This window comes from Vulpes lagopus, chromosome 8 (assembly GCF_018345385.1).
Source record: "Vulpes lagopus strain Blue_001 chromosome 8, ASM1834538v1, whole genome shotgun sequence".
NCBI classification, from domain to species: Eukaryota; Metazoa; Chordata; class Mammalia; order Carnivora; family Canidae; genus Vulpes; species Vulpes lagopus.
In genome coordinates this window covers 32607362-32621328 of record NC_054831.1, presented here as the reverse complement: position 1 = coordinate 32621328, position 13967 = coordinate 32607362, and the positions used below count along the sequence as shown (strand labels likewise).

The following is a 13967-nucleotide window of genomic DNA, read 5'->3' as shown; positions in this document are numbered from 1 at the left end:
CTCCCCCATATACTTTTTCTGAAAAATCTCTCAAAGATTAGCTCCAACATGACTTTTAAAAAGCCCTTACTACTTCTAGTCACTGGTTTCTCTGTGATCCTATGGTACTGTGCATCTACCTTTGCTATGAGCTGTTATTTTCATATTGAACATGGTTTTCATGTCCCCTCTCAACTAGTCCACTAGTTCTTACGTGCCGAACCGTATATGTATGTATTCCTCATATGGTACCTGGTACAAGCAATTGCTCGATAAATGAACGAATGCTAGGCTTGAGTAAAACTGAAAAAATTAATATAGTATGTACTTCTCTCCATACACTTTTAGATTTCAGAGCAAATGGAACATACTTTAGGCCCTTGTCTTGCTCTACTTCCATCCCTTGTATGTCATCCATTTCTTTTCTACATAATCTCCACAGAAGTGTAGTTGTGGGAAAGTGATATTTATTTATTTATTTATTTATTTTTAAACTTTTTTTTTAAATTTTATTTATGATAGTCACAGAGAGAGAGAGAGAGGCAGAGACATAGGCAGAGAGAGAAGCAGGCTCCATGCACCGGGAGCCCGACGTGGGATTCGATCCCGGGTCTCCAGGATCGCGCCCTGGGCCAAAGGCAGGCGCCAAACCACTGCGCCACCCAGGGATCCCGGAAAGTGATATTTAAATAATACAGGTCTCTAATGTACAAGATTTTTATTACAGAGTTTTAAACAATTTCTTGTGTTTATAGAAAAGATTATCAATAGAACAGTAAAAAAATCTCCTCTAATAGAGCTGTCTGCATAGTAAGCAATGGACTGAATCACTGTTAACAGTCTCAACCATTTCCAGCCTTAGAAACATGGCTGAAGTTTCCTCTCAAAACACAACTAAAAAAACCCAAAAACCAAAAACCCAACCCAACCTAGTTGTCATGTTATTTTAACCTACAAAACAACTTAATAGGCACTTGCCTATGAATCAACTTGTACATGTACATACTTATAAAAAACCCTTTATTGAGGAATAAAAAAATACCCACAGAAAATGGAGCTATATATAACTCCATGAATGATCACATTATGCACAGAATGTTTCTGTGACTTCTCTTGAGACAAGAAGACAATGAGGAAGGAACTGTTTCTTCCAGACTATAAATCTGAGTTTATAAAAAGAAAAAATCATGAATTTATTCTTTTACTCATTCAACAAATGTTCATGAGCACCTAACTTGTGAAAGATGCCCTTCTAACTACTGGTGACACAGCAGTACAAAGAGTTCTTGCTCATAGTGCTATTTATTTTATTTTATTTTATTATTTTATTTATTTTATTTTATTTTATTTTATTTTATTTTATTTTATTTTATTTTATATTTATTTATCATTCATTCATTCATGAGAATACACAGAGAGAAGAGAGAGAGAGAGAGGCAGAGACACAGGCAGAGGGAGAAGCAGGCCCCACGCAGGGAGCCCAACATGGGACTCCATCCCAGGTCTCCAGGATCAGACCCTGGGCTGAAGGTGGTGCTAAACCGCTGAGCCACCTGGGCTGCCCTCACAGTGCTATTTAAAAAAGAAATAGAAGCATGGAGAAAAATCGGGTAAGGGAGAGTGACAAGCAGTGCTACTTTACATGGGGAGGACAGGCAACACCTGCAATAGGGGGACAGTTGAGCAACAATCTAAACTGCTATACAATTTGGGTGAAGAACATTCCAGGCAGAGGGAATAGCAAGTGGTCTTTATCAGCCAAACATGAGTCACAACCCATTAAAATATCATTGAGTAAAATCAGGTAAGACTTTAGGCTGATGTTTTCCTTTGCTTTAGTATATCCTCCAATTTGTACAAAATGCTATGAATAAATACATTTCTATATATCGCATACTGGTAAAAATGTATGGACACCACTCCTGGTTTTCAGAAATTGTCAACAGCAGTAACGATACATTTTCTTCATAGAAGAGTCACATATGTTTTCTAAATATGGGTAGGAATGGATTAGAAAAAAAGAGATGGCACAACTTGACCTATCTTGACAGGACAGGACACAGCCTGGGCTCCCCTACTGTACTTCAAAATTATCAACTTAGGTGGTTTGTAATTAAAATTACTGCCATTTAGGTATGAATGACAACTCTAATAATTTGAGCTTTGGCAAAACCTCAAGCTTAGAAAAATCACCTTTATGAAGTCAATTTTCCAATGCAGCTGAGTTTTGGAAAATGGAAGTGACCCAAGGCTGGTACTTCCCTTCTCTTACTCATTTAGAAAATGAGAAAGATCATCTATAGAGTGTCTTTAGGATTTGGAGAGATCATGCATATAAAGTGTATAAAAATAGGGATCCCTGGGTAGTGCAGCGGTTTGGCGCCTGCCTTTGGCCCAGGGCGCGATCCTGGAGACCCGGGATTGAATCCCACGTCGGGCTCCCTGCATGGAGCCTGCTTCTCTTTCTGCCTGTGTCTCTGCCTCTCTCTCTCTCTCTCTCTGTGACTATCATGAATAAATAAATAAAATCTTTAAAAAAATAAAAAAATAAAGTGTATAAAAATATCATGATTTCACTCATGTGGAATTTAAGAAACAAAACAGATGAACATAGGGAAGGGAAGGAGAAATAAAATAAGACAAAAACAGAGGGAGACAAACCATAAGAGACTCTTAATTCTAGGGAACATACTGAGGGTTCCCTGAGGGTAGGTAAGTGGGGGGATGGGGTAACTGAGTGATTGGCATTAAGGAGGGCATGCGATGTAATGAGCACTGGATGTTATGTACAACTGATGAATCACTAAATTCTACCTCTGAAACTAATAATACACTATATGCTAAATTGAATTTAATTAAAAAATTAAAAAATATATGCATTAACATTAGAAATAGCCAAACCTCAAAAGCTCATTAAAGCAAATCAACGGTTTATTAAGAATCCCATTTTACTCAGAAAATTTAGTATACCTGTTCTAAAATCCGTCAGAGGAGGAAATGTCTCCACATTCTTATTAAACCTCCGCAGTGCTTCATTAAGGCTCTCAGACTCAGATTCCCAGCTGACTCCGCTGTCATCTGTATCACTATGCTGGTTAAACAGATTACAACTTTCTACAGAATCAAGGCAAATATACACCTAAGTGGGAGAAAGGGAAGGAAAAAACTTTCAAATTCTGTAATTTTTAGTATTCATTTATATTGACAAAGTTATTATGGCAGCCTCTAATAATGGCCCCTATGATCCCACATGATACCAGAGTTGATCTTTATAATCAAAAGAACATAAGTGAAGACATATGGCTCCTGAGATAGATCATTAAAGACATGTGGCCTCTGCCTTGGTGGTGTGCTCTTTCTACAACTGTTCGCTCTCAGGGAAGCATGCAGCTATGTTCTTAGCAGGCCAGTGGGCAGGCCCCCAGGGCAAATAACTGAGCCTCCGGGCAACATCCATGAGAGACTTTTTGGAAGTGGGTCCTACAGCTCCCTCTCCACCCTCAACATCTTGACTGAGCCTATTAGTGTGAAATCCTGAGCCAGTACTGACATAAGCTGGGGGCACAAGAGGGGTGATTGCTCTTCTGTGAGGGCTTCCAGAAGCAGCTTGAATTCCCCACTACAGGGATGAGAGAGCAGGGTGACATCATTCCCCCTCTTCACCTCCCATCAGCATTGAGTGACCTCAGGGAGCGACACAGCACCCCCACAGTGGAGACCAGAGCTGCTTACACCAACCCCCCCCCCCCGTGCCCTGTAGGTGCACCCACTAGGGCAAGTCAGCCTGAGAATCAGTGCAGCAAGCTCCTCCCCTGGAAAACCAGCATAAACCCCTCACATGCACCAAGTGTACTGATCATAGAATGCTAAAACCTTCAGCTCTAGGGGAAATAGGATTTAGCTTCTTCTTTTTTTGGGGGGGGAGGGGAATCTAGCTTCTTTTTACAAGCAGATCAAGACACACCTAGTTAAAATTTTCCACAGTGGACAAGGTCCAAACACCCACCACTGCAGGCAAGGAGAAACTGCAGAGGACTGATGAGAGGGTAGGAGCCATCAAAACACAACAGCATAATGCATATAGGATCCCCCCTAATTTTTGGACTTCTTAATATAGCCATTACTTTCAAAAGCAGGAATTTGACAGGCTTTCCTAACATCACACAAAAAAACAGTGACCTAGACAAAATGACAAGATGGAGGAATTCACTCCAAAAGAAAGAATAGGAAGAACTGATGGCGAGGGATTTAATCAATATAGATATAAGTAAGCTGTTTGAAACAGAAATTAAAATGACAATTATAAGGATATTAGTGGGGCTTGAGAGAATTCCTTACTGCAGAGATAAAAGAAATAAAAACTAGTCAGGCTGACATTTAAAATGCTATTACTGACTGGATACCATGACATAGAGGATAGAAGAAGCAGAGGAATGAATCAGTGATACAGAAGATAAAATTATGGAAAATAATGAAGCTAAAAGAACAGGGAATGAAAGGTATTGGATCACAAAGAGTTAAAGAACCTGGCAACTCCTTAAAGCTTAATAACATTCATATCACAAGAGTCCCAGAAAAAGAAGAGGGAAAAGGGGGAAGAAGGTGTATTTGAGCAAAGTATAGCTGTAAATTTCCCTAAGCTGGGAAGGAAACAGACAATGAAATTCAAGAAGCACAGAGAACTCCCAATAAATTCAACAAATAATAGCCATCACCAAGACATATAATAGTCAAATTCACAAACAGACGAGGAAAGAATCCTGAAAGCAGCAAGGAAAAAAGTCCTTAACCTATAAGGGAAGATGGATGAAGTTCACAGCAGATCTGTCCACAGAAACTTGGCAAGACAGTGACAGGGTATATTCAACATGCTGAATGGGAAAACTATACAGCCAAGATATTTTATTCAGCAATGCTGTTATTCAGAAAGGAAGGAGAGATAAGAGTTTCTCAGACAAACAAAAACTAAAGGAATTCAGGACGACTAAACCAGTCCCACAAGAATATTAAAGGGGATTCTTTGGGGGAAAAAAGGATCAAAAGCAACAAAGACCAGAAAGGAAAGAGATCATCACCGGAAATACCAACTTTACAGGTAATACAATGGCACTAAATTCATATCAATAATCACTCTGAATGTAAATGGACTAAATGCCCCAATCAAAGACAGGGCATCAGAATGGATTAAAGAACAAGACCCATCTATATGCTGCCTATAAAAGACTCATTTTACACCTAAAGACACCTACACATTTAAAGTGAGATGGTGAATGGAGAATCATCTACCATGTTAAAACATGCCAAAGGAAAGCCAGAGTAGCCATACTTATATCAGACAAACTAGATTTTAAACCAAAGACTGTAACAGGAGATGAAGAAGGGCACTATATCATAATTAAGGGGTATATCCATCAAGAAGATCTAACAATTATAAATATTTATGCCCCCACTTGGGAGCACACAAATATATAAATCAATTAAAAACAAACATAAAGAAATTTATTGATAATAATACACTAATAGAAGGGGACTTTAACACCCCACTTACTGCAAAGGACAGATCATCTAAGCAGAAAATCAAGAAGGAAACAATGGCTTTGAATGACACCCTGGACCACATGGACTTAACAGATATATTCAGAGCATTTCATCCTAAAACAGCGGAGTACACATTTTTTTTCAAGTGCACTTGGAACATTCTCCAGAATAGATCACATACTGAGTCACAAATTAGTCTTCAACAAGTACAAAAAGACTGGGATCATACCATGCATATTTTCAGACCACAACACTATGACAAAGTAAACTACAGAAAAAATATGGAAAGATCACAAATACATGAAGATTAAAGAACATTCTACTAAAGAATAAATGGGCTAACCAGGAAATTAAGAAACAAAATTAGATGGAATCAAATGAAAATAAAAACATGACAATACAAAACCTCTGGGAGAAGCAAAGGCAGTTCTAAAAAGGAAGTATATTGTAACACAAGCCTACCTCAAGAAGCAAGAAAAGTCTCCAATAGAAAACCTAACCATACACCTAAAGGAACAAGAAAAGGAACAGCAAATAAAGCCTCAAGCCAGTAGAAAAGGGAAATAATTAAGATTAGAGCAGAAATAAATGATATTGAAACAACAAAAGAACAGATCAACAAAAGTAAGAGCTGATTCTCTGAAAGAATAAAATATATAAACCCCTAGCCAGACTTATCAAAAAAGAGAAAGAACCCAAATAAATAAAATAATGAAAGAGGACAGATCACAACCAACAGCACAGAACTACAAATAATTATAATAGGGACACCTGGGTTGCTCAGTGGTTGGGCGTCTATCTTTGGCTCAGGGCCTGGTCCCGGGTCTGGGGATTGGGTCCCGCATCAGGATCCCTGTGAGGAGCCCACTTCTCCCTCTGCCTATGTCTCTGCCTCTCTCTCTGTGTCTCTCATGAATAAATAAATACAATATTTTTTTAAATTATAAGAGAATATTATGAAAAATTACATGCCAATAACTGGGCAATCTCTTTCTAGGAAATAAATTCCCAGAAACATATGAACTACCAAAACTGAAACAGGAAGAAATAGAAAATTTGAACAGACCCATACTAGCAAAGAAATTAAATCAGTAATAAAAAACATCCTAACAAACCAAAGTCCAGGACCAGAATTCCCAGCAGAATTCTACCAGACATTTAAAGAAGAATTAATACCTATTCTTTTAAAAGTGTTTCAAAAAACAGAAATGGAAGGGAAACTTCCAAAGCTCTATGAGGCCAGCATTACCCTGATTCCAAAACCAGGCAAAGATGCTACTAAACAGGAGAATCATACCCCAATATCCCTGATGAACATGGAAGGAAAAATTACCAACAAGATACTAGCAAACTGAACCCAACAGTTTATTAAAAGAACTATTCACCACAATTAAGTGGGATTTATTCTTGGGCTACAGGGATGGTTCAATATATGCAAATGAAACAACATGATACACCACATAAAAGAAAGAATAAGAATCATATGATCCTCTCAATAGATGTAGAAAAAGCATTTGACAAAATATAGGATCCTTTCTTGCTAAAAATCCTCAACAAAGTAAGGTTAGGTGCAACATACCTCAATATCATAAAGGCCACATACAAAAGACCTACAGCTAATATCATCCTCAATGGGGAAAAACTGAGAGCTTTTCTTCCACTGTCAGGAACAAAAGGAGATGTCCACTCTCACCACTGCTATTTAACATAGTACTGGAAGTTTTTGCCTCAGCAATCAAACAACAAAAAGTAATAAAAGGCATCCAAATTGGCAAAGAAATGAAACTTTCACCATTTGCAGGCAACATAATACTCCTTGTAGAAAACCTAAAAGACTACACACCAAAACATTGTTAGAACTTATATGCCTTCAGCAAAGTTTTAGTATATTAAATCAATGCACAGAAATCTGTTGCATTTCTATACACCAATAATGAAGGAGCAGAAAAAGAACTCAAGGAACTGATCCCATTTACAACTGTACCTAAACCCATAAGATACCGAGGAATAAACCTAGCCAAAGAAGTAAAAGATCTGTACTTTGAAAACTATAGAACACTTATGAAGTAATTGAAGATGACACACACAAAAAAGGAAAAACATTCCATGCTCATGTATTAAAAGAACATTGTTAAAATGTCTATACTACCCAAAGCAATCTACACATTCAATGTAATCCCTATCATCATTTTTCACAAAGCTAGAACAAACAATCCTAAAATTTGAATGGAACCAAGACCAAAGACCTCAAATAACCAAAGCAATCCTGAAAAAGCAAAGCGTAGGGTACCTGGGTGGCTCAGTTGGTTAAGCGTCTGCCTTTGGCTCCTAGGGTCCTGAGCAGGGAGCCTACTTCTCCCTCTCCTTCTGCCTCTCTCCCCCTACTCATGTCTTGCTCTACTCTATGTCTCTCTCTCTTATATAAAAATATTAAAACAAAAAAAAGGGTAAAAAAGAAAAGCAAAGCCTTGGGCATCATGATTCTGGAGTTCAAGCTGTATTACAAAGCTGTGATCAAGATAGTATGGTTCTGGCATAAAAACAGACACATAGATCAATGGAACAGAACAGAAAATCCAGAAATGGATCCACAACTGTATGGTCAGTTAATCTTTGACAAAGCAGGAAAGAATGTTCTATGGAATGAAAACAATCTCTTCAACAAACGGTGTTGGGGAAACTGGATAGCAAGATGCAGAAGAATGAAACTGGACCATTCTCTTACACAACACACAAAAATAAATTCAAAATGGATGAAACACCTCAATGTGAGACAGGAAACCATAAAAATCCTAGATGAGAACACAGGCAACAACCTCTCTGACCTCGGCTGTGGCAACTCCTTATTACATACATCTCTGGAGGCAAGAGAACAAAAGCAAAACTGAACTACTGGGGCTTCATCAAGATAAAATCTCTGCACAGTGAAAAAAATGATCAACAAACCTAAAAGGCAACCTACAGAATGGGAGAATATATTTGCAAATGACATCTAATAAAAGGTTTAGTATGCAAAATTCATAAAGAACTTCATCAAACTCAACACCCAAAAAACCAAATAGTCCAGGTAAGAAATGGGCAGAGACATGAATAGGTATTTTTCCAAAGAACACATACAGATGACTAACTGACACATAAAAAGAGGCTAAACATGACTCATCATCAGCGAAATACAAATCAAAATCCCAATGAGATATTACCTCACACCTGTCAGAACAGCTAAAATTAACTGCATAGGAAATAACAGATGTTGGCAAAGATGTTAAGAAAGGTGATCTAGCAATTGCACTACTAGGTATTTACCCAAAGAATATAAAAATGCTGACTTGAAGGGGTACATGCACTTTGATGTTTATAGCAGCATTATCAACAATAGCCAAACTATGAAGAGAGACCAAATGTCCACTGACTGATGAATGGATAAAGAAGATGTGATACATATATACAATGGAATATTACTTAGCCATCAAAAAGAGTGAACTATCGCCATTTGCAATGACGTGGATAGAGCCAGAGTGTGTGAAGTGAAATAAATCAGTCAGAGAAAGACAAATACCATATGATTTCACTCACATGTGGAATTTAAGAAACCAAACAGATGAACATAAGGGAAGAGGAAAAAAAAATAAGTGAAGGAGGTAGGTAAACCATAATAGACTCATAACTATAGAGAACAAAATGATGGTTGATGAAGGGAGGTGGGTGGTGGATGTGTTAAATGGGTGATGGGCATTAAGGAGGGCACTTGCACTAAAATGATGAGCACTAAAATTCTATGATGAATCACTAAAATTCTACTCCTAAAACCAATACTACACTGTATGTTAACTAATTAGAATATTTTTAATTTTTTTAAATTTTTTATTTATTGTTTTTTAGCGCCCCCACCCGCCCCAGGCTGGCTGGGGCGGAGGCGGACAACTAATTAGAATTTAAATAAAATTTGAAAAAAAAATGGAAGATGGAAGTGTGAAGAGTCAATCCTAAAGTTTAAGATCAATATTTCCTGTTATATTTTTAACCAACAACTAATAATTTAGATTACATACTTCATTAGGTGAGACAACATGTTTAACTTGAACAGCGTAGAGTTCTTCTGGAGGAGGCAGAGATGAAGGCAAATATGGTGGTAAAATAGGAGTCTCTGTTTCAGACAAAAGTAATTCCTAAAGCACCACAAATAAATTCAAATTTCAGAATGACTATTACAGAAATCCAATACATTAAAATTCATTACACTGCCAATTTATTTTCAATTAGCAGAAAGCAAGCTATCTTAGAAAATGAATACCACAAAATGGTTTTGTTTTAGTAGGTCCAAAATGTGAGTAAAGATCTTTAATATTCTTTTGTTTCCCCAATTAAAAAAAATTTGTGTTAAAACAGTCATTTATTTATGTATACGTATTTACATATACACATAAAACTCTAGAAGAATGGCTAACGAACAGTTAATAGTAATTGCCACTGCTTAGTGGGACTGAGTTATTTGAGGTACAGAAAGGGGGGCTTTTTTCTATTTATATTTATTTAGTATTTCATTTATTTTTAGAATAAGTACATATTTTATAGTAAAAATGAAAATAATATATGAAATACCAAAGAAGATTTAAGTTAAAAATCATCAAAAAAAAAAAAAGTGTGCTCCCTCTAAGCTCCCAAAAATACAATAATAAAAAATTATGTGATTCCCAAGAGGATTCTGGCAGTCAGCAGTTGTCAAAGCAAAAATATTATAATAATGTGGGTGGTGTTTAAGTTTTAAAAGATTCTTAAATATGGTAATTAGCATAAAAGACAAAAATAATCACATTCAAATTAGATTACTTTATTACTATTTAGCATTTCCAAACTGGTTGCAAAATAGAACAAAACCTGTCTGAACCACTTAATAAAATTCAGCAAAAAGTGACTACAACTGCTAAATTTTGCTGATTTGTTACAAAGCACTTTATAACACATTTGTTATTTTTATAATCACAGGAATAAAACTCTACTTATAAGTAACTGAAGCTTTCATTAAAACTCTCACTTCCTGCACCAAAAAGCACAAATGACAAAAACAAAAATCAAAACCAAAGATTTAAAACATTGGTGCTTTTAGGGGCATCTGGGTGGTTCAGTCGGTGAAGCATCTGCCTTCAGCTCAGGTCATATCTCAGGGTCCTAGATGGAGCCCCTGCTCAGCAGGGAGTCTGCCTCTCCCTCTCCCTCTCCCTCTACCCTACTCATGCTCTCTCTTTCTCTCTTTCAAATAAATAAATACAACCCTAAAAAAAAAAAAAAAACAACCCAGAAAGTTTGGCGCTTTAAAGGACACCATTAAGAAAGTAAAAAGACCACTCACAGAATGGGAGAAAATATCTGCAAATCATGTATCTGATAACGAACTTGGATACAGAGTATATAAAGAACTCTTAGAATTTAACAAAATCAACTCAACTAAAAATGGGAAGAGGATTTTTTCCATTCTTTTCTATTTTTATTTTCTATTTTTTCTGGTTTTATTGAGATATAATTGACATAGAACATTGTATTAATGCAAGGTATACAGCATAATTTAGTATATGTTTATACTGTGAAATGATCATCACAAGTTTAATATATTAAATATAGACATAATAATAATATAATAGAAATATAATAATAATCATATCATAATAGTTACAGAACTTTTTTTTCTGATGAAAATATTTAAGATCTGTTCTCTTAGCAACTTTGAAATATACAGTAGTGTTAAGTATAGTAATCATGTTGTACATTCCATCCCAGGACTTATGTATAACTGGAAATCCGTATCTTTTGATTGCCCTCACCCATTCCCCTTTCCCCTTCCCTGGCAAACACCGATCTCTTCTCTGTATGAGTTCAGTTTTTTAGATTCCACATATTAGTGAGATCATACAGTATTTGATTTATTTCACTTTGCAAAATGCCTTCAAGGTCCATCCATGTTGTCACAAATGGCAAGATTTTCTTTTTATGTGTGAATAGAACACAATTTCACCATGTAAAGATATATATGTGTGATTACACATACACACACACCCCACATCTTTATCCATTCATCCACTGACGGACACTTAGGTTGTTTCCATGTCTATTGAAAATAATGCTGCAATGGACATAGAGGTACAGATGTTTCTTTGAGATAGTGATTTTGTATCCTTTGGATATATACCTAGAAGTGAAATTTAGAATAATAATCCTATTTTTAATTTTTTAAGGAACTTCCATACTGTCTTCCACAATGGTTGTACCAGTTTACATTCCCACTAATGGCGCAGATGGTTCTCTTTTCTCCATGTTCTTGCCAGCACTTCTTATCTCTTGTCTTTTTGATGATGGCCATTCTACCATGTGTAGAGTGATACCGCATTGTGGTTTTAATTTGCATTTTCCTGATAATTAAGGATGCTGAGCACCTTTACATGTACCTCTTTGTTATTTGTATGTCTTCTTTGAAAAAAATGTCTATTCAGTTCCTCTGCCCACTTTTTAATTAGATGGCTTATTTTTTTTTACTATTGAGTTGTATAATTTCTTTATATGTTTTGGATATTAATGCCTTATCAGATATATGATTTACAAATATCTCCTCCCATCTGTAGGCTGTCTTTTTATTTTGTTGATGGTTTCCTCTGCTGTGCAAAAGCTTCTTGGTTTGAGGTAGTCCCACTTGTTAAATTTTGTTTCTGCTGGCTTTGCTTTTGGTGTCAAATCCTGGGCAAAGTATTTAAGCAGAGATTTCTTAAAAAAAAAAAAAATATATATATATATATATATATATACAAATGTATATATATTCTCTCTCTATATATATATTATATATATAAATGGCCAAAGAGCACATGAAAAGATGTTCGTAATTACCAGTCACAAGAGAAAAGCAAATCATAACCACAATGAGATACCACTTCATACCTATCCTAGGATGGCTGGGAAAAAAGTCAGAAAACAAGTGTTGATAAGGATATCAGAAAAAAAAGTCAGATAATAAGTGTTGATAAGGATATGGGGAAAAATAGAACCTTGCACATTCCTAGTATAAAAGTAAAATGGTGCATCTCTTTTGGAAAACAGTCTTGTATTTCCTCAAACTGGTAAACAGAGTCACCATATGACGTAGCAATTCCACTAGTAAGAATTAGGTCCGTACCAAAAGAGAGGGGAAAACAGATGTCTTTATAAAAACTTGTATGCAAATGTTCAAAGCTTTATTCACAATTGCATAAAGGTAGAAACCCAACTGTCCACCAACAGATGAATGGATAAAATGTGGTACATCTATACAATGGGATATTATTCAGCAATAAAAAGGATACATGACTATAACATGAATGAAACTTGAAAATGTTATTCAGTGAAAGAAGCTGGTTACAAAGGGCTATGTATTATATGATTCTCTTTATATAAATGTCCAAAATAGGAAAATCAAGAAAGACAGGAAAATCCAGAAATCCAAAATTAGTGGTTTCCAGGACACTGGGAAAGGGAAAAATGGGAAGTGACTCCTGTTGGTATGGGGCTTCTATTTGGGATGATGAAGTGTTGTGGAATTAAATAGCTGTGATGATCGCACAACTCTGAATATACTAAAAACCAATGAATTTATACACTTTAAAAAGGTAAATTTTATAGTATTTAAATTATATCTCAATAAATCCATTATAAAAGAAAATGCTTACTTCCTGATCTTATATTAGATCCTTTGTATTGAGGAAGTGTCCAAAGATGCCAAAATATTTGGAACGAAACTTACCTCAAATCTTATTTCCCATCGTTCATCCTCGTACTTTTTATTGTATTCTGTTAGTTTCTGAAATAATATAGTATTGTTAATAAATAAACCATTTTCAACTATATAGTATTTTTTAAGGCACTTTCATATTTCGTCCCCACAAAAACTGAGTGCATGTCCTTGCTGGCATTCATTTGGTTGTTTTAACTATGGGAAAATCTAATGTTTTGAGAGTAATCTTAATACTGCAATAAGAAGCTTCAAAATTATGTTAAACACATGTCAATGGTAATTACAGTTAACCCTTGAACAACATGAGAGTTAGGTGTACCAACACTCCTGCACAGGTGAAAATCCACATATAATTTTTGACTTCCTAAAAACTTAATTACTAATAACAAAAACAGTTAACACATATTTTGTAAGTTATATGTATTATATACTGTATTCTTAAAGTAAGCTGGAGAAAAGAAAATGTTATTAAGAAAAATCATAAGGAAGAGAATATACCTTCACAGTACTGTAAAAAAAATTCACACGTAAGTGGACCCAAGCCGTTCAAACCTGAGCTATTTAAGGACCACTGCAATTTATTAAGAGAGAGTAGGAGTTCTTACCTTTTCTTTTAAAGGTTCACACTGAAGAGTACAGCTGGAAGCGAGGGACTTAGTAATCTTTATAAAACCAGTTTAACAAATGGTATATCTTT

The 13967-nt window shown here is 35.7% G+C and overlaps 1 protein-coding gene across 2 annotated transcripts in view; it reads right to left on the bottom strand.

Annotated features, from left to right (window-relative positions):
* RNF17 (ring finger protein 17) overlaps positions 1-13967 on the bottom strand; it is a 117088-nt gene that overhangs the window by 5986 nt on the left and 97135 nt on the right. For both annotated transcript variants that reach the window (XM_041767209.1, XM_041767210.1), the window contains exons 30-32: positions 13280-13336; positions 9567-9683; positions 2950-3118 (exon numbers count right to left, since the gene is read on the bottom strand). In XM_041767209.1, coding sequence (XP_041623143.1) covers positions 2950-3118; positions 9567-9683; positions 13280-13336 — 343 coding nt within the window. The remainder of the gene's footprint in view (positions 1-2949; positions 3119-9566; positions 9684-13279; positions 13337-13967) is intronic.